General features: G+C 36.6%; 2 protein-coding genes across 3 annotated transcripts in view; one reads left to right on the plus strand and one right to left on the minus strand.

Moving 5' to 3' along the window:
• LOC143182683 (uncharacterized) overlaps nt 1–16,579 on the plus strand; it is a 506,678-nt gene extending 490,099 nt beyond the window's left edge. The window contains exons 14-17 of one of the 2 annotated variants that reach the window (XM_076383871.1): nt 1,743–1,973; nt 2,067–2,178; nt 15,952–16,189; nt 16,341–16,579. The gene's annotated coding sequence lies outside the window, so the exon portion shown is untranslated. The remainder of the gene's footprint in view (nt 1–1,742; nt 1,974–2,066; nt 2,179–15,951; nt 16,190–16,340) is intronic. The other variant, XM_076383872.1, reaches the window with a different exon arrangement.
• On the minus strand, nt 9–18,858 carry LOC143182076 (uncharacterized). The gene is made up of 31 exons (XM_076382818.1): nt 18,796–18,858; nt 16,967–17,431; nt 16,320–16,673; nt 15,960–16,131; nt 15,551–15,835; nt 14,310–15,474; nt 13,852–13,885; nt 13,706–13,748; nt 13,564–13,662; nt 13,135–13,485; nt 12,794–13,057; nt 12,068–12,568; nt 11,709–11,800; nt 11,400–11,548; nt 11,065–11,175; nt 9,863–10,207; nt 8,409–8,623; nt 8,038–8,150; nt 7,766–7,910; nt 7,543–7,646; nt 7,236–7,411; nt 6,698–6,984; nt 6,008–6,215; nt 5,649–5,832; nt 4,975–5,187; nt 4,204–4,329; nt 3,459–3,620; nt 2,885–3,034; nt 1,731–1,962; nt 1,162–1,344; nt 9–797 (listed from the first exon to the last, which is right to left on the minus strand). The coding sequence occupies exons 1-31, from the start codon at nt 18,856–18,858 to the stop codon at nt 661–663; spliced, it is 7,128 nt and encodes a 2,375-aa protein (XP_076238933.1). The 3' UTR covers nt 9–660.
• Between the last annotated feature and the right edge of the window lie 2,115 nt (nt 18,859–20,973).

Here is a 20,973-nt window from a genome sequence, read left to right on the forward strand (position 1 = left end):
GATTCTAATAGATCAATTTTTATTAATATTTGTCTTTTTGTATGAAGTATTGAGAAGTTAATATAATGATCAGTACAATTGGAAATGTTGGTAGTTTTGTAGTATACGATGTCAGCGTTATTTATGACAGGGCAATAAACCCCCACTAACACAACCCTTAAGGTCACTCGGTGGTGTTCTCAAGTTGATATTAAGTTAGTCGAGATCGGGACTCCGAGGAGAGTGGACACACAAAGGAACGTGAAAATCAATAACAGTGTTAAATTAAGTAATAATATTGCCAGTTTCAATACAATACACAATTAATTAATCTTGCATTATCTTAATAATCTGGTTCTGTTTCCGCTAAATTTCGAGAAGTTGATTCGTGTTTCTTAAAACAAAGTTTAATAAAAATTGTAATATCGTAATACTTAAATCTACAAACTTCATATATTTAATATTTAAATATACGTATTAAAACATTTTACATAAATAAGAATGAAAATTGTATAGAAAGTTGTGTGTATAAACGTGTGACTTCAATCTACGTAGCCTCAATCTATCAGCTGATAAGTAAAACAATGTAAGTATCATAGAGATTGTCTTCAAGTGCTCTGCTGGAACGAGATTATCTCGATAACAGTGTACTTAGGTTCTTGTGGACATAAAGTTGAGCTCTTATCTCCCGCCGAAAGAATTTCGGATTTTCTGGTCGATCCAACGACGATAGTAAGAAACTCGAACGTAAACACCAGGTTTATTGGCTCTTCCACAATGCTGTCCCCAGCTGGTAATCCCATATAACGTGAAAGCTCCTGTGCGAAGGCAAACCAATAAAATTAAGAAATCGTATGAAATATTTGTCACTTTTGTTAAATCCAAAATCGCGTGAAATATTTATCACTTGTCAAATCCATTTTATTATCTTCTATGATCGTTATTTATTTTTCCATAATTAATATAATCAGTTCTCATTCTGTAACTCTATGATTAATTTCCAATTTAAGAAGCAACACTTTTGAATTAACTTAGGAATTTGAAAGGTAGTTTTTAAAAGAATTAAGGAACCTAAAAATAATTCTTTGGAATAAATTAATATAATCAATATCTTCTGTAATATAAATTGAATTTTCTGTTTAATAATCGCGTGACTAGTTTCACAAGATTTGTGTACTTTACCATTGTTAACACACGCCAATGGACCACCAGAGTCACCATCGCAGGTGTCAATACCATCCTCGTCAAGGTAACCAGCACAAACCATTCCGTCACTGATTGCACCCTCACCATAAACGTGTCCTGCTCGACATTCAGTCTGATCTAGCAGTGGTACCCAACCATATCTCAGGTTTTTCGAGTGTGCTATAACAATTTAATCAGACGTTGCTTAAAAGAATTTCCAACTTCATTGAAAAATCTACATATGAATTATTTTGCAGTCGGTTGATTTTAGAATTTAATTCTAATCTGAAATCTGAAATCTGAAAATTGAGATTAAGACTTTGAGAATTTATATATCTAAAATTTTCTAAATTAAAAAATTGAGAAGCTTGAAATATTCATATATTTACAAATTTTGCATAATTAAAATTTTGCATTCTTGAAAATTCGCGTACTTGAAAATTTGTTAAAGTTTCTAAACTTGAACATTATTAAATACACTACATTAAAAATACAAGGTTGTGAAAAGTGTTAAAAATTTGAGCAGCCAAATGGACTGTCAATAATATTTGCAACAAATTATTTACTTGATTTTCCAGTTTCGATGCTGCCAAATCCACTGATAGTGCAATTAAGTCCCGCTGGATATTCTGTATTCGAGGGTGGCAGGCAAATTGGCATAATGCCTTTGCCCAGAGAAATTCCTTGCCCCTTAAGCAACACGAGGGCGATGTCGTTGTTCATTCGATGACCTTTGCGGAATTCTTCATGAATAAAGTAGTCCTCGATATTGGCCTCAGCTTCCGTCCCTTCATCTATCTAACATATTCGTACGTATGCAACATGTATGAAGCTTTTCCTCCTTCAGTTATATTATTTAAATCACTCTCGAAAAGAGAATAGTAAGTAAGATCCTTCTTTAGTCAAGGAACATCAACAATCACTAAGAAGATGACACTATAACATTGCAGCAGGGATATAACTGGCTTCTCTAGATGGCTTCGAAGAAGAGTAGAAAGCAATTTGGAAATATGGGTAAGTCAGCAGATTTCTGTATTCTATTTGAGATAAGCTTGCTTTTTACCTTTTTGCATTTAATTTTATAACAAGCATGCTCGAAAGGCATTGTGTATGAGCCTTTTAGAAGCCAAACTGATCAAGTCTACTTGTTGTAAAAATTTTATTTTCACCACCAAAGTATAGACTAGTACTGAATTTTTAAAAAATTGAAAAATATATCTGCATAGTTATAAAATTATGTATGGTTGGTAAATAATATTTAATAGTTCCTGAAGCCATTTTGAGGAATTTTAAGTTCTTCGTGAAGAATTCAATATCTTAAGAATAAAATCAATCATCTCTTAAACAATTCTTTATAGTAGATTACTTTGGCTGTTTACTTTAAGTTGATTTTAAAAATACATTAAGGTAAGTGTCCCAATATCTGGACGCTTAAAATACATGTCCCAGGATGTAAGCAATCTAACAATACATGTCCTGATACTTGAACTTTATTCCAGTAGCTGAATATTCTATTTTAAGATATCTTTTTGTTCTGTAGATATTATTTTTTATTATATCCACAAGAATTTAAGTTCGAAATTAAATAAAATGATCTTTAATGTCCAAATACTGGGTCATGGTCAGCTACTGGGACGTTTACCTTATTTATCGTATCATCACTTTGTCCTGATTTGGTCACTTTGGCATCTGAGCGTGATATAAGTAACTTTTCAATTACCTCTGTGTTATAATCGCCTGCACGAACGAAATAAGTGCCCTTGTTGTATCCTTCGAGACAATGCGCCGCGGTGAGCACATATTTAGACGATAGAATCACTGCTCCACACCAGTGGCTAGATCTACTGTGTCCTCTGACACGGATGCTGGCCTGTGGAGCAAGCAAACATCACAAAGTGTAGGTAAATAACTTTTATCAAATGTTGCATAGCAAGAAAAAGGAGTTCAATGAACTTTGACTTCGTTTGGAGACAGGATTATTGCATAGTATTTTTAAACATTATTAATTTCGATTTTTAAAGACTTCGTATATGTGCCAGAGACTTTATTGATTATGAATCTATAGTCTTCTTCAAATTAAGGTTTAGCTAAGTTCAATTTGGAAGCATTCTGAAAAATTTCCAATATTTCTCCTTCGAAACCATTCAAACCTTCATATGGACGATTTTCGTGTCATTAAAAATAAAAGAGGTATTTAGATGGTCTGTTTGAGCATAGACAACCTGTAGACCATCATGGATTAAACAGTCGATAACGATTCTAATTTCTAAGATTATAATAAAGATTGAATTTACCTGCCAGGGGTAGCTACCCTTCGGCGCGACGTTACCGTGCACCACCTTCTGAAATATAAGGCTCTCTTCATAGTTGAAATCGTCGAATCGCTTGCCACAATTGGCCGGAAGTATGTCGTTGATGTCCGTCTCCGGCACAGTCAATATGGAATCCCATCGTGGCTGCAATTATTCAGTCGATAATTGCGTACTTAGGTTAAACGTACAAAAGGGTTAGAATCTGGGTCAAGGTATGAAGTAAACAAGCCTCGTGATCGTTACGTAAACTCATCATTTATTGAAAAGTATAAACGTTCTATCAATCGTTTACAAATCCATCAATAATTTACTATTACGACACTATTAAATAACTAACGTAACTACTGTGTCAATATCTTCGTCTACCTTGAACTACATTTTTACAAATATCGTTTACACTTTGTGATAAAATTAAATTACACGGTTGATATACGGTTCTACTACTTGTTAGTTAAATCAATTTCTACTATTATTTAATTGTTCGATTAAATGGGAATTAGTTAGGAGGGACTACTTTGCTGGCATTTATTTAAAGAAAGTTTCTAAAGCTGCTTATTTCTTTTTTCATTTGGAGCGAGGGAAAGATTTATCTTCATCTTATGAAATATAGATCTTGCTACGAGGGGTTTCGAATATTTTTGATCTGATGTGCAGGTGGTTTGATTTTTCTGCTGATTCTAGATCTTAAAATTTATGATCTTCGCCGAGTCAGAATATTTCGATTTACCTCGGAATTGTTAACGTCTCCAGGTGTACAAATCACACCTGCGTCCTCGCCATGATCGCAATTATGCTGTCCCCAGTGATCGTGATCGCATCTGTACAGCTGTGTCTCGTTCCCATAACAATTGACCTTGTTCGCAGACAAGATTCGTTTCAAACAAGAATACCATTACAGTCAATTGGGTTTTCAGTCGAATATTTCATCAATTAAGTAGTATTATTACGTGAAATGGACTAGCAAATATTTAACAAAATAACTAGTGTAATATAGAAACATTTTAAGTTAGAGGTTTTATGAAAAAATCGATTAACTAACGAATATAGAGATAACATAAATAATTATTTAAGAGCAGCATACAGGAGGTTCGCGATAATTTGTACCATTGTTTTCTTCGTAAGCTATATACATTAGAAAAAAATGAAAGAAAAGAAAGATGTAGTACATTTTACTGCCAACATGATAGCGTATCTCAATTTTTGTATTTTCAATATTTTCGACAAATAAAAGTGTCATTTACTTTTTTAAATGCAATACTACATATTCTTTATATAATATAAAAGTGTTTGTTAAAATGAATTCAACTATGTAGTATACTATGATTTTCAGAATTATACAAAGTCAGAAATAAAAGAAATAATTTTACAAATTATTGCGAACACTGTATACAGATGTACTTTAAAAAAAGATAGAGTAGATATGAGGGAAGGATTCGAGCAGGATACGTGTCCAAACAAAAATTCAAACTAATGATAAAAAGCCTATTTCAAATCTTACTTCGTCGAGCCAAATTGGCCCCTCTCCAGGTCCAAAGTAGCCATCTTTCTTGGCAACAGCTCGTCCACCGTATCCTAGAGATCTGCATATCACAGTAGCCGCTGCACTCGAGAAATCGTCATCGCAGACCGTACCCCATATACCGTGATGGCGAACCTCGACTCTTCCTTCTAGACGAGAACTTCCATTCACCAAACGAATCTCGAAAGGTGCCTAAAATGGTCACTCGTGTTTGGTACAGAAATTTTAGATAGAAGCACCCTGAGATTAAAAATAATCAGTAATATCTTATCCATGAAAACAGCCTCTTAAGAACACAAATAATCGTATTTAAATAATTAAATTTATATCATTCACGAAATCAGGAAAGACTTCCTAAACACAAGTATAAATAATTAGTATTATCTTATCCTTGAAAACAGGAAAGACTTTTGAAGAATATTTTATGTATCATATCTTACACTTTGTAAAAATAAAAGTCAAGATATAGTATCAGAAATCAGGTTTTATTGAAATATTGAAATATTTATTTTTGAAAGAATGAAAAGAATATTCATGAATAGAACTCAAAAATTAAAATTAGAGATAGAAAATTGCATCGATAATTTGGGCTACCTAAGACACTTACGTTCGTGTAACAATGCGTTTGATTTAATTTCGAAGCAATTACTCACGTCACAGTGTTCACTGCTTTCGTCAGAGCCATCGGGACAATCGACAACCGTGTCGCATATGAATGCAACTGGAATGCATTCAGGACTCTTGTCACACTTCCAAGAACCGTCGGGACAGGTATCGACTGCAGTCTTGCATACGACACCCACTGCCTCTTCCGGTTGACAGTTATGGACACCCCATCTGGGAAAAAAACACCTGTCCTATTCTGCTCTCTTAAAAGTTCTATTTTATGGTACCCCACAGTCCATCCATTAACGTGTTTTATTTAATGCACAAAATTGACTGGCATTATTTTTGGAAGTTAGAGTGCTGTGCTTCATTCAGATTTTGATTTAGTGTACGTTAGTAGAATTACCCTTCGAAGTCGCATTCGCGTAGAGAGGTCTCGTTGCCTCGGCATCTCAGTTGGTCGACCATGAATCTCGTTGGTGGTTCCAAATTACCATAATAGCCCCCTGGTCTGACTTCTAAGGCGCCAAGAACGAAGCCAAGTTCTTTGCAAATTACGTCGGCGTCGATCGTTCCGAAACCATCATCGCAAACTTGGCCCCAGACACCCAAGACTGCATGATTTTTCATTGGCATTGTTAGAATCAACATTTATGAGGATAAATAGGCAAAAGAATTCAACTATACAATTTTTCATTGTTTTTTGACTATTTCAAAATAGTAAAAATTGATTCTCTACTTCTCTACTTCTACTTCCAACTATACAATTTTTTACTACATTTTGGCTATTTTAAAGTTGCAATAGTTGATTCTCTACTTCCAACTATAAAATTTTGCATTGCATTTTGGCTACTTCAAAGTAGTAAAAATTCATTCTCTGTTTCCTATATTTGTAGTTCAAATTAAAATTTAGTTTCTACTTTTATATTAATGATTCTTGATAGATTGTAATATTTTCAAGGGTTCAATTTATTCTATATGTTAATTCATGCTATTATTATAATATTTTAATATTAAATATAATAATACTATATTTATTATTAAAATAATACTATATTTATTATTAAATTTATTTAATATTAAAACTTATATTTACTTTTGACTTCCACTCTGCCTTCGTGAGCATTATCTGAACCAGCCAATCGAATGGCATAGTCTAAATTTTCTACTGTGCAGATGCTTTCGTCGCTGCGATCATTGCAATCGTTCTTTCCGTCGCAAACTTTGGTTTGATTGATGCATTTCCGATTTCCACAAAGGAACATATTCTCGCAGTTTACACTCCTTTCTTTCATTTCATAGTAATCGAAATCTCGATTAGGTTTCAATGACCCTGTCATGCCAACATTGCTGTCGCTCAAAAGGCAGATGTTTCCTTCCGCCCTAGTAGAAAATGATACGAATATAAAATAATAAACTGGTAGTGTGCAATGCAAATTAATTAATTAACAAGACATTATTACGTGCATACTATTAGCTTAGTAAAATTTAAATTTATCATTGTGATACAATATGGTATTAATATGGCACCAATGTTTCGTATAATTTTCATGGTACGTACAATTTAAGGTAATTCATATTTAAGTAAGTTAGTATTAATTAACAGTAATTAATTTTAATTAGTACTTGCTCACTTGTGTGTGAAAGATCGACACGTGAAATCAGCTTCCTTGCATCTGAGAGCACACGTTTTCAATGGCGTGTTTAACCACTTTTCGACGTCATGGCCTTCCAGTTTGTGCTTAGTATATTTCTGGAAACTATCTATGTGTGATATGCAGTCCTTTTCATCTGCTCCATTCGTACAATCCTTATAAATGAAAGAAACAAATAAAAGCTTTCGAAATTCTGCATGTCATCACACAAAACAATTAAAAATTCCTCAAGATATTCAGTCTATTCTCTATATTCAAAATAAATTTACTGAAATAGATAATTTACCTCTTCTCCATCACAGACCCATGGCGAGGGGATGCATTCACCAGGCTGACACTCGAAATGCTTGGACTTGCATACACCACCTATTAAAGGTGATTTCTCAATACCTAAGGGAAAGGACCACATTGTTATTTATTATTATTTATTTATTCAGTAAGCAGAGCGTTATTCACAATACGTTTAAACGAGGTTTATATTAAAAATCAGAGTTCCTCCAAAGTAGTACCAATATTTCCACACGGTGGAATGTCGCAATATTCACGTTCTCCCTTTGGGCCAGTGAAACACCATGGCCTTGTCTCCCTATTTGGATTTGGATTTCGGCAGTAGTTGTGAGTCTTCAGTTTTTCCCTCACCTCTTTGTTAACAATCTATGATACACAAATTTTTGTAAATTTCATTTTAGAAAGAAAGTTGTCAAAAGTAGTACTAGTTTTAATACCAAATTATTTTATTACTTTACATAGAAACTAACTGCAAAAGAATAAAGGGACTAACATTCACTACAAGGGGATGAGCCACTCTCTTATCGTCCCACGAAAGACAATCCTTCCCCGATGCAGTTACATTTGCATTTCCCGCGTACTGGCTCCCTTTTCCATAAATGCAGCCTAATTGAATAAGTCAAAAAATAGATTAACACATTTTTCACTCAGGAGATTTACATATTTCAGCGGTGAGAAATTTCATTTAATTAATGTAACAGATTTTCGTCTTTGAATTCTTTTGAATACTCTGCACTGAACCTTCTACATCAGTCAAAAGATGAGGTATGTCACAGTTGCTATTAATTACACGGAAAAAGGGTGGCAGATATTTCGAATGAAGGTATTAAGTAATTAATTAAGAGATTACTAAAACATTCGTACCAATGTCGTCGTAAGGCCTCTCACAAATGTAAGAGTGACCCTTTGTAGAGGTGGCGCAGTCCTCCGTGTCCCAGAAAAAGTAATCAGCAACGCAAATCGAATCTGGCCTCTCGTGACAAGGGAACTTCCGCTTCATCACAATGCAAACGGGACGGGAGCCCACGATCGGGGGTTGCTTCTTGTCCTCCATCCATCCTGGCCACCACTTTGTAAAGCTGATCACAATTAGCAGATATAAATATTGCATGAAAGTCGAAGAAATGTAATTAGAGAAACCTAAGTAGAAAATTAGTATTCTTCGAAGTCTCATAAAAATTCACAAAATAAAAAACTTATACACTGCTCAACAAAATTACGCTATAGAAAAATTTTTGATAAAAATTAGTCAACTTTGAGAGGCGATAACTTCGCGAAAAATCATCATAAGATCAAGGTTTTTGCTTTAAATTGAAACCTAAAATCTTTGCTTTTGAGTACTATGTCCCGATTTTAAGTTCAGTGCACCCTTGCCATGTATATTATAATTTTTCTGTAAATTTCATTTAGAGCAGCATAAAGCTCGAACCCTCCTCTTTAATTTAAAAAAAGAATCAAGTCGCTGTCATTTTTGTTCGTAAAGTTACAGCATTTTAAATTAACCCTTGCATTCTTATCATGTAGCGCTAACATTAACATTAGCTGACGTGTTGTAAAAATGCAAGGGCTACTTTATACTGCTGTAACTTTACGAAAAAAAATCGCAGCGAGTTACTCTTTTTTTTAAATTGAAGTGAAAGATTCGAGCTTTATGTTGCTCCAAACGATATTCCCGAAAAAAATTTTAACAAGTCCGTGCATCTTGTCAAACTTCACAATTTTCAATATGACTAAAATGATCTCAGATTTAAGAAATTATAATGGTAGGGGACTTCATGCTTTAATTTAAAATAATAAACGTGATCCTACGATGATATTCTGCGAAGTTATTGTCAGTCAAGTTCTGCCAATTTTTACTACAATTTTTCCATACCATAATTTTTAGAAGTACTATATTTATCGAAAGCTTGATAAGAAAATTCAAGTAGAAAGATAAAAAGTCGCAGGTTCGAAAATTGCCAAATACTGAAAATAGAAACGAAGTCTTTGAAAGGATAAGATTGCTGAATTTCAAAGTCTCCTAGAATATAACAAATTTATTTAAAAAATAATTCTGTACCTGAAAGCCAGATTAACCCAAGCCTATTTTTTAAAATTGAATTTTTTACAGAATCTTACTACTTCTTCTTCATTTTATTATACCAACAGGAATTTAGTTAGTTATTTTATAAATGAAAGAAATTTAATAGTATAAAATACTTAAAATTCTCTGTTAAGAAATGGATCATCGCGTTTGTTTTTAACTCTCATACAAAGTAACAAAAAAGACTTGGGCCAAGTTGGCTCTCAAGTACAAGCTTCATAGTATCGCAGCTTACTTAAACTTAGCTCTCGAAGAGTCCTCCCAGAGCCACAGCACGCGATTGAGGGTGGTGAAACCGACGCCAGAAGTCATGATCGTACCGACTTCCGGATGCATCTGTATCAGCCACTCAGACACGAAATCGTTCTCTGCCTGGTTGGTGATATCGACGAGTCGTGCCTGTCTTCGCGAACAATAATTCAACGCTTCGGCGTGATTCAATCCGCTATCAGGATCAGCCAAGTGATAACATTGTCCCTCGTATGGTACTTCGTCCTTGCGACAATGCGCCACACGATTCGGCGTGCATCTCACCCCTATTGCGTCTCTCTCCACGCGACACTCTGCCTGGTGCGTGAATCTAAATCATTTCTCTTAATTAATATTTTAAATCGCGATGACTGATATATGCGACTAATTATTAAGGTTTTGTTACTTTTGAGGAAAATTTAGTGAAGGATGTTTCAGTTTTAACGTTCAGTTTAATGTGTTTGCAGGTATTGTTAGTCGACGACGTTTTACTAATTCTTTGCAAAAAATTTTTAAGTATTCCTTTCTGGGATAGAATTTCCATCTTAAATGTTAATTAGAAGCTAAATTAGCTTTGGGAATAATTCATGTATAGGAGGATGTATTACTTATTCTGTAAGACTAAAATTGAGTAGATTAAGGGATTAGTGTCAATCTATAGTCAGACATATCCTAAAAAGGAAATTTAATTATTATGCAGGATATTGAATGCAATAATTAGAATGAATTGGATATTTCTATCAAGTGGAGCATTGGAGATCTTCTTACATTCAATTTTCAAAAATTTAGATTATTCTTTAAATTTCCTTATATTAAATAAATAGATTGGTTACTACCAAAAATGCCACAGCTACAGTAATATTTAGTATTTAAGTGTAACTATTATACTTGCTGCTAAAGAACGATAAAGTACAAGTCTATGGTACTAATAATTTCAATTTTGAATATTAAATTAAAACATTGCACTAAATTGCAAACGAATAGGATAGAGATTAACAAAAACATTTTCCTGTTTAATTATCAACTCTTAATCCAATAGCTTTAGCAACGATTTCCCAGAACGCAATTCACGACAGTTTACAGTAGTCGGCGATTAATCAGCGCTATGTTTACTTTAATTGCGCTGGCGACGCAAGTGATCTCTTATCTGTTGACTGGGGAAAACGTCTGTGAGTCATGAAGTCTTACTTGCACGATTGAAATCTGGTCTCGTTGCCTTGACACGATACAGTATTCGCGGCGATCCACGATGGCACTCCATTTCGAGTATTTCTTCCCTGCCAAGCCATCTCTGCACCCCTAGAAAAAAAGCAACCCTTTACCTAAATAAATTCACGGAATTAATTTTGAAAAAACTTTTCTTCAATTTTTTGTCTTATAGCTGTGCTTGTTTCGATTTGAAATATTTGTAATTAATAGTTCAGGGATTGTCTTATTAGGATTTGAACTTAGGTACATCTTTGAAGCATTGAAAGAAGATATATATATATTGAAGGTTTGTTTAAAATCAGTAGTTAAAGCACCTCGCGTAGCCAAGTTGTCGACAAACAACGTGGGCTTCCTTGAGGGTCCAGCCGTTTCTAGAATCACAAACGACCCCCCAACCAGGGTTCGTCCCCTGAACCTCCACATAGCCATCGTGAGGTCCAGAACCACCCCTCAAGCGAATCACCTGAGAAAAGTAGATTAATCATCTTAGAGAAATGAATTGATCACTCTCAAATATAAAGTAGTAGAGTTGAAATGAAATTTCTGAAAAAGCTTCAGACTCTAGGTTCCATTTATTAGATAAAAGGGCAATACTAATTAATCTTAGATGTAGGAATTCTCACTTGACCAGATATCGGAGTTGGATGAGCAATCTTCTTCGAATGATCCAGTGGTTCCACTGGAGGCACATAGTACACTGGGAATGGTGGCTCCTCTGAAAAATTACATTAAACACACTGTCATTAAAATAAGCAAAATTCAGCTACTCAGGAGCTCAATGATTGAGTACACTTGGATACCTAAGAAATAACTAAAACGAGCCACATTTCAACAGATCATTCCAAGAGCGTCATGCCTAAAGCAGATCGATTATGCCCAAGAATTAACATAACAAAAATGAAACATAGAACTCACCTGCATCTCGTCGAACCTCAGCTTTTTAATGCTTCAAAATTCTTCTAATAGTTCTAAACACACTTACCTTGAGCAAACGGAGCAGCTTCAATGTTGAACAGGTCCACATCAGTTTTCTTCTTATTAATCTTCATGATAGCAGAGGACTCAGTCGTGGTAGTCTGAGTTTTATTCTCAAAGACCAACACTGGCTTCCAAACTTGCTTGTCATCTAGCACATCCACGTCGTAGTCCAGGTCAGGTTCGATCACCTCTGGTAATTCTGTCGGGGATACATACGCTGATAAGGAACTGTCAACTTCTTCATCCGACACGCTAGGGATATTCGGTTTTGCAGTGGTGGAAACTTTATTCGTAGGCTTTTGCGGTACTTTTAAGAACTTCTTCTTTGCAGGAACCACCAAATGCATGTCTGGTACTCTCTGAGTGGTACTGCTGACAGAACCTGAGAAATTGTTTGCACGATCATTCGTTTGATAGTGTGGTGGTTCCAGGTCACCTCTTGGGACACTTGGAGCTTGATTAGTAAGATTTGGTGTATCAGAATCTGGAGGAACCAAGGAACGATCTGGTGGGTCAAGATTGGTAGATGACACAGGGTACTGATTCACATTTGGTGAAGTAGAGTTCCAAGAATTTTGGAAACCATTTGGGGACTCATTGTCAGGTGGCTGCAGATCAGTAGCTGGCACAGCTGGGTACTGCCAACCAGTTAGGGGCGTCGAGTCTCTTCGAGGAGGTTCGTAAATCGGTGGCTGAAGGTCAGTTGCTGGCATAGCTGGGTACTGCCAACTTGTTAGGGGTGTTGAGTTCCTTCGAGGAGGTTCGTAAATCGGTGGCTGAAGATCAGTCGCTGGTATAGCTGGGAACTGCCATCCAATTGGAGACGTGGAGTTCCTTTGAGAAGGTTCATAAATTGGGGGCTGTAAGTAGACTGCTGGCACAGGTGGATACTGATTGTAAGTGTTTGGTACATTTCTTGAATCTGAAGGAGGTTCTGAATCACTAGGTGGCTGGAGGTTCGTTGATGGCACAGCTACACGGTTGTAATTTGTACCTGTTAAATTGATAACGAAGGGAATAGATGAGGTAATTGTAATTTGATTGCAAAATACAAAGTAGAATAATTGTTACCAGATTCTACTAAATCTCCACTGCCAGAGGATGGATTAACTGGCTTATACTTGGGCTTGCGATGTCCATAAGCAGGCATGTTACTATTTTGTGATCCATTATTTTTATCCAAATTGTTATATGATGGTTGAAGGAATATATTTGGTACGACAGTTGATTGAGAATCAATATAAATATTCTGATCCTCGGTATCTACGTCATTCGAGGTTGATATATTATTCGGGCTATAAGTTTTCGTTCTCGAGTGTCCTTGATTCACCTCGATTTCCTTCGTAAAAAAATGACCCCTTTTACGATTTATATTTGCATATATATTATTTGGATAAAAAGACTTCGATGAATTACTTACCCCTGTAAAAAAAAAAAGAATTATTTAGACGATGAAAAAATAAAATATTGAAAATATGGAAATACGTGAAGTGTTAGTACCTGGTCGATATTTTCCTTTAGCATGATCTAAAATGTTCGTCTTCGATGACCATTGGTTTAACTTTGAATCTGCTCTTCTATCGTTTTCATTAATAGGACCTGCAAAGAAATAACATTTATACTCATATTTAATGCTGTTTACTTTGATAATTCCCAGAATAATATAAAAACAAGAACAACAGAATCTTTACACCAAGCAAATTAATTTTTCATACACATTTTTAAATATTTTCTTTCATTATTATGATACATAATACACCACGAGATAAATTTAATTTAACTTATTACCTTTTGTAAGTCCATGATGAGTTCATAGATTTTGCTGTAAATTTAGAGTTCACCGACATTTCACATACCACAAAGTATTAATAACATTTCCTCATTTTGGTTATAACTTAGCCTTACCATTAATTGACTAGTAGAATTTCTCGAATGAGAATTTCGAAGATACTGGTGTTGGACTTCAATTAGAATATTAATTCATAAAAAAAATTAATTTCATACCCCCTGCCAATCAAGCAGTAAAAGTAAAAAGAAATGCTCATACATTATTAGCATACACATGCTCCAGATCTTATTATTCCATTCCAAATTACATAGGCAAAACAATCACAGCATGAAGCCCACGATTAATCGATCAGTAATCCTCATTAAATAATCTCCACCACTAAACAAAAATTTCTATTCACAAATGTAGCCAATTGTACAAAATTACTACCGATCGATCAACGTGAGAAACAAATTACAAAAAAAATTCCAATTCACCTTGATCCCAGCGCTGAGTCTGTGTCTGACTTGGCAACTGCACTGGCCTTTGCTGACTCCAAGTACTAGGCACTGGTCTGCTTCCTGCACCCTCAGAGTCACTCCAAACTGTCTTATTCTTCTGTCTGTTGAAATTCGAAGTATCCTGATCCACTGGCAACTGATAAGTGTTATCCACATAAACGTTCCCCTGAGCTGCAGGAGCTTGATCAAATCCTGTCTGTGGAAATCCAGGGCCATTTCTACCATACTCTTGCCTATTAGGCGTGAGTTCTTCACCTCTCCTTCTGTTCGGTGGTACATTGCCTCTATCAAACCCAACATTTTGATTCACAGAGGAACCGAGTCCTCCAGAAGCTTCCATTCCATCTTCCCACTGATTGAAAACAGCTTGTTGCGTCTGTTGATCAAAGTTATCATGCTCAGATGCAGATGGAGAACTGTCATGATGATGCACTTGATGGTGTCTTCTATCAGGTTGCCAATTTCCGCCAAGGACCTGAGTAGGTCTCTGGTTCCCAAGATGGTCATAAGAAGGAACAGGTTGCTGTGTTTCAGTGTTTCTATTAGAATCATGCGCTGACCCACTATGGTGATGATCATGATAATGATGGTGAGGATAGCTATGAGGTCCCTGATCACTGGTTCCGTGTTCACGTGGCCACTGCACGTTTGGACGATTAGAATTTCCAAATTGGTCCCAGTGAGTATTGTGATTGTGTCCATGTTGCTCGTTAAAGCCTCCATAGTGACTGCCTCCATAATGATCGCTGTGCCCATTATACTCATGCTGACCATGAGGATGAGGTGGCACAGCAGTTGTCCAGGTGCTGGGCTTCCAACTCGGTTTCGAGGTCTGTCTCGTAGAATCCCAGTTCGTCTCGGGTGGCTTCGCAGTTGTCCAAGCATCTGGTGCCCAACTGGGTCTCCAAGTTGGCCTGAGTGCGTCCCAATCTGTTACTGGGTGACTAGTCGTAGTTAGGGGACGATTGGTGTGTCCAGCTGATGGGAAACCAGGTTTCTGATAACCAGGTGACGTTCTGTTATACTGATGAGTGTGCTGCCAGGTTCTGGAGTCACTGGACCCACCCGATGACCAGGGTCTCAGAGTAGGGCTAACAGGTGGTTGCGTGACTGGAGGCTTCTCTGTGAAGAGGATTGCAAATTAGATGAGGTTCAGAACTCTATGAATGAGCGTCTGAGTTAGTAAGTTCTTAATTACGTTCACTGCAGCCAGGTACTTTATGTGGCCAATCGCAGACGGTTGTTTCAGGGTTGAAAGCTGTCCCAGGCCCACAGTCCATAACATAGGTGATCCCGTTTGCGCATTGGAGGAACTTCTTGCAAGTGTCTGGGTGTGGCAGTAGTCCTGTATAATCCTGAGGACACGCAACCTTTTTTACTGGTTGGTGCTGATTGTAGTCTAATTTTCTGTGATCATAAGTCTCGAAACCATGAGTGGGTGGGACCAATGGTGTTGTGGTTTCGTCCGTAGACTTGATAGCATCTATTTAACAAGATTCATTAATTTGATTAACTTTTATACAAGTAGGTTTAATCATTGTCCGTATTAGTGGGTTCATCAGTACACTTTTGATCTTTAGTAAGCATTCTATTATTCAGGTCATCACCTTCACATCCTCGCACATTGCGCGGCCAATCGCAAACGCTGATAGCAGGATTGAACACAGTCCCAGGGCCACAGTCCATAATATACGTGCCTCCATTTGCACATTGCAGGAATTTTGTGCAATCTGAAGGGTGTGCCATTAAGCCAGTTACATAAGGTGGACATCTTGGCTCCTGTGAATGAAATAGAACGTTGACAGAGTACATGGCAACTCTAATTCAGCAGTAATAAGTAAACAATCTCCAAGTATAACTATGGAATTATAAGAGCTCACGATAATCATAGACAACTCAGTAATTAAAGTTTTGGCTGTCTTAAAAATATGATTAATGTATCTCAAACAGAGTACTTTTTAACTGACTTGTATTCTATCGTATTGCAGGTGACCATGTGAGCCAGATAAAAGTGGTTCTCGTCTGCCAGAGGAGTCCAAATGTTCATTCGATGGGAACTCAGCAACCTCACCGCCATAACATTTAACTTTGTGCGGAAAATCGCACTCCAATGTTTCTGGATTGAAATGGGTGCCTGGTGCGCATGGCTGAACGAAGGCCCTGCCTTTCCAGCAGTTGACGAAGAACTTGCAATCTGGAGGGTACACAAACTGTCCTGTCGAATCGGAGTCTGGACACTGGACGCCCAATTTGGGGTCATATTGAGCGACCCTGGATTGTGGTTTTGCTGAGAGTGCTTCAGAGACTTCTTTGCGAGGTTTCTGGCGAGAAATAAGTGAAATTCTTGGTGAAAAATAAGTATTAACACGTTTTCTTCAATAATCTTTAGTTTTCTGAGATTGCATCCTCAAGATCGAAATAGTTACTGAAGTCTCCTGTTTCTTTAAACTCTTTTCTTTATAGAAATATGAATGTTTAGTCCATATTCAAAATTTTCAAGTAACATCACTCACATTTCTTGGCCAAAGAAATACCAATGAAAATTCTTGCTAAAACCTGTACACGTTACGATATTAACCAATTATCATATGTCTAATTTTAGAAAAGTTATTACCGTACTATCAGCAGAGATTCCCTCGTAAAACTCATCATCCTTCGTCTTCGTTTCTGAATCCTTTCCCTCAAAAATTTTGGTCTTCCCTTTACCTTTCACGTGATCCTGCTTCTGCTCTAAATCAGAAAATTCGTCTGGGAATCTATGACTCTCCTGCTGTTCGAATTGGCTATACTCCAAGGAGTAATCGCGATTTTGATCGAATCTCGCAGTGTGATCATTCTTGATCTCTGTTCGTTGCTCAATTTCACTTCCAGAGGGTTTCCTCCAAGAGCTCCATGTCTTCGTTTCAGCGTTCACTACAAACGGTTTCCTGGGTTTCGCGTCTTCTGTATCGGTCCGCCATTTTGGAGAACGCGATAAATCCTCGTTAGAATCATTATACTCCTTGCCAGATAAGTACCAAGGAAGGACTGGTTCTCTTCGTTTTGGTGGCTTTGTGGTGACTTCCTTGGGATCGTAAATCTGCATAAAATGTTGATTATAAATGGTAACTATGTCAAGTATTTTCTGTGAAAATGAGATATAATGTAGGCTAGTGAAGGAATTGGGATTTTATTGAAGGTGATGAACATGAATTAAGAGTTGTAGAGGGATGACAGTTCTTTGGCAATTTTAAGTAAAATCTTCATTTACTACTAGGGTTGTCAATAATTGTTAGTCGATCTTTCAATTGACTAATTTTATAAAAAATGAATATTTTAAGAATATTATTTAAGAATGAAAAAGGCTGTGTATTTCAGTTGAAATTTTTAAGAAGTCTTTAAATGAGTACGACTGACATACGTACAAGTGCTTTTAATACTACTTATCAGAATCATTCATCGACACTTGTGAACCACATTTTTTATATTTATCTTCCACCTTATCAGCACTTATCTCGTCAATGCATATTAACCAGGCCATATTTCTAGCATGTATTGATGAAAGCCAAAAAGGAATGTGTTTCTATATTTCAATTATTCGTGCTGTCTTTATTTATTGATTAAAGCCAGAAAGGAATGTGTCTCTATATTTCGATTATTCGAGCTGCGTTTAATTGAAGATACTGTGTTCCAAGTCTTACACAGACTGAAACTATCTACTAAGAATTGTTATGCAACCCAAAACATGTCAACAAGTATTTCTATCTATCAAGTATGGTATATACAGATTGATATATTTGTATCTGTCAAATAGATTTATATCTTCACAAATCTCAAGCATAGAACGTAGATGACCTATGCGATTCAAGATATTTTTTCAGATATTTGCAGCGCAATAAAATACTTCATTCATTTCGAATATATTTCTAGTTATTGGCTATAATGGGACATAAATCACATTATATTAAATTCTGTTGCATATTCACCACTATAATTTCCTATTTTCTTCTTTACTCTATTTTCTTAACATCATATTTACTTTCGACTTTCGTTTAAAGGGACTCAAATTTCTACAGTCATCAAACTCCTCAAGATCTCCTGTCTGACCATGAACATCCATCGTCACTACGTGTGTCAAGTTGCTCAAACAACGTAGTACACTGAACACAGCCCATTTACAAGATCTTCCAAAGAACTCCAAAGAGCACATACTCAAAATTAACTGAGTTTGGATCCCCTTTCATCGATCAGGTAAAAAATAATCCAAGAAACAGTACCACCCATCATCCCACGCATCACCTAACATCACACAGAAGTAAAAACCATCCTCAATAATCCACACCCTTCAATCTAAGCCACAGTCACACCATCCTGAGACCCTCGACACGAAGTCAGTCCACAGACCTCCCAATGGATCAGGGTACCAGGGACTCCCAGGGTGAAAGGTGAAGAAGGGCCACGTACCGCGTGGGCGAAGCCAACCACGCACAGAAGCGCAAGAACAGCGAAAACCCGCTTTGGCCTCATCCTCGACGCCTCCACGACACTCGGAGCATCGCGCTGTACTGATCCGCTTTTCCCCATAGAATCATCCGATCGCTCGGTTACCCAGAAACAGCAGATAGTCGCGTGTTCTTGGCGGAAAACACGCGGTGGTTCGGAGAAAGGAAAGGGTTATCGGTGGCTGGGTGTCAGGGGTCGAGACCGAGCCAGAGGACTCCATGCCGCGTTGTAGGAAGAAAGAAATCGAGTAGGGGAACAACGTAGAGGAACAGACGCGGAGCGGAGCGAAAGAGGAGAAGACTCGATTGCGTTGCTGGTGGAGAGACGAGACGCGTGCTTTTGTCAACGCGGCAATCGAGCGAGTGCACATAGAACTGTTTGCCAATTGACTCCCACGAGAGCAAATTGGCCCTAGTTGACAACAATCAGACACCACCGGTGCCGAGAAAGAGGCCGACGGCTGCAAACACCGACTGCAAACTAGAGGGAAAGGCAAACACCGCGAGGACAGCGTGGTTACGCTCTTTGCGTTGCAATTTATTGCTCGTCATGATACATAGTCGCGGAGGGATTATCGCGGAGGCTGGATCACGGAAATATGTGCTTCTTAGGCGAGCGACGACCGCAGTTGATGGTCCCGCGGGCTCGGTGGGTGCACGTGCCCGTCACTGGGTCGAACACGTAGGTGTACTGGCAGTTGGTCAGGTTGCAGACGCCCTTCCGACATAGTAGGTACTTGGAGCAATCCCCTGGGAATGGCTTCACGTCGAACTCTTTCCCCTCCTGTGAGCAGATACAGGGTACCATCAGCGAGGGATCTCGTTGTGAGCTCGTTTTTGGCTCCTTGCTTCTGTGGAATCAGATCTTTGGTTTGCTGGAAGAGCAGGGAACTGAGGATTGTCCAGTTTTTATGGGAACTGGTTTTTGAAGCAGAATTTTTTTAAGTAGAACGTTATTGATTATTTTTGATAATGAAAATATTTTCTCCTTCTTCCTGATTTATTGTAGATAACTGTCTCTGGTTTGGGGGAACTATTAGATACTGTTAAAATATTGGTGATGATGAAATTGAAATATGTTTCTTTTAGGTAACAGTAGGCTATTTTAGGTTTTGTAGATATTTGAGGATCGTTCAATTGTTAATGTCGCTCTTTTAGCAAACCGAGGATATTTAGGAGATGTTCTTTTATTTTCGTTTTTGTATAAATGATACAGGTTTGAATTGCATTTAGTTGTGAATCTTTCAAGTAACGCAAGATATTTTTAAGATATTTTTAAAGAATTAAAAATTTAGTGTGCATTCAATTTTTTAAATTAAGTAAGAGGATGTTTGATAAACAAAAATGGGAAGATTAACGTTTACCATTGGAAAAGTTTCAGTTTTCGAAAATAAATAACTTGCTGTTTTTCTTTACTATAAACAGCATATTATAAATAAATGAATAATATTGTAATACTCTTGCTTAGATATTTAAAAGGAATATTTCAAATTATTTTAGTTTTCGTAATCGTTTCACATACTTGTGCCATAAACATCCATACTGTTTCAAAAATTGTCTTTCAATCGTGGTCTGTTCTTCACAGGCATTTTCTACTTAAGCAAATAAATGTTGCCTTTCGTAATATCACAAAATACTGAGGCGAGGATAATGAATAATAATAATATTTCATGGAAAGTATTAAGTATTCTATAGAAAACTATTAATTATCACCCAAAACAGCATTAGGTTTAAACGATATTATTAAATAAAAAATAACAAGCGTCGAAAAATTAATAGTGTTGAACTTTTACTAAGAATCCTTATATTTTTCCACTAATTTAGTGAATATTATCTACCCTGTAAATCTAAAAAAGTGTCTTACTAGAAAAGTTATTAAGTTTGAAATGAAAAATTCTTTAATAACAGCAACCTTTTAATCTTCATAAAATGGCAAAATTTAAATCTGAACAATTTTCGGTTAATTTAGTAGACCAAAATTATAAAAAATAAATATACTCACAAATAGATATACTTACCACTTTGACTTTTTTAGCAGTCGAAACGAGCAAACAGCAGCACAGTAAAAACAAAAGAAACAACAATCGATACCTCATCCCGTGCAAAAGAATTAATGCGCACGTGTGTACAGCCTTTTTCT

Source organism: Calliopsis andreniformis, chromosome 8, assembly GCF_051401765.1.
Source record: "Calliopsis andreniformis isolate RMS-2024a chromosome 8, iyCalAndr_principal, whole genome shotgun sequence".
In the NCBI taxonomy this organism is placed as follows: domain Eukaryota; kingdom Metazoa; phylum Arthropoda; class Insecta; order Hymenoptera; family Andrenidae; genus Calliopsis; species Calliopsis andreniformis.

Excerpts from the sequence above, each read along its gene's own strand:
- LOC143182076 (XM_076382818.1), bottom strand. The coding sequence starts at position 18,858 with ATGAGGCCAAAGCGGGTTTTCGCTGTTCTTGCGCTTCTGTGCGTGGTT. Across the intron at positions 16,132-16,319 it reads TGCAATACGATAGAATACAA|GAGCCAAGATGTCCACCTTA; the intron begins GTCAGTTAAAAA and ends TTTCATTCACAG. Across the intron at positions 3,035-3,458 it reads AGGGTAGCTACCCCTGGCAG|GCCAGCATCCGTGTCAGAGG; the intron begins GTAAATTCAATC and ends CTTGCTCCACAG.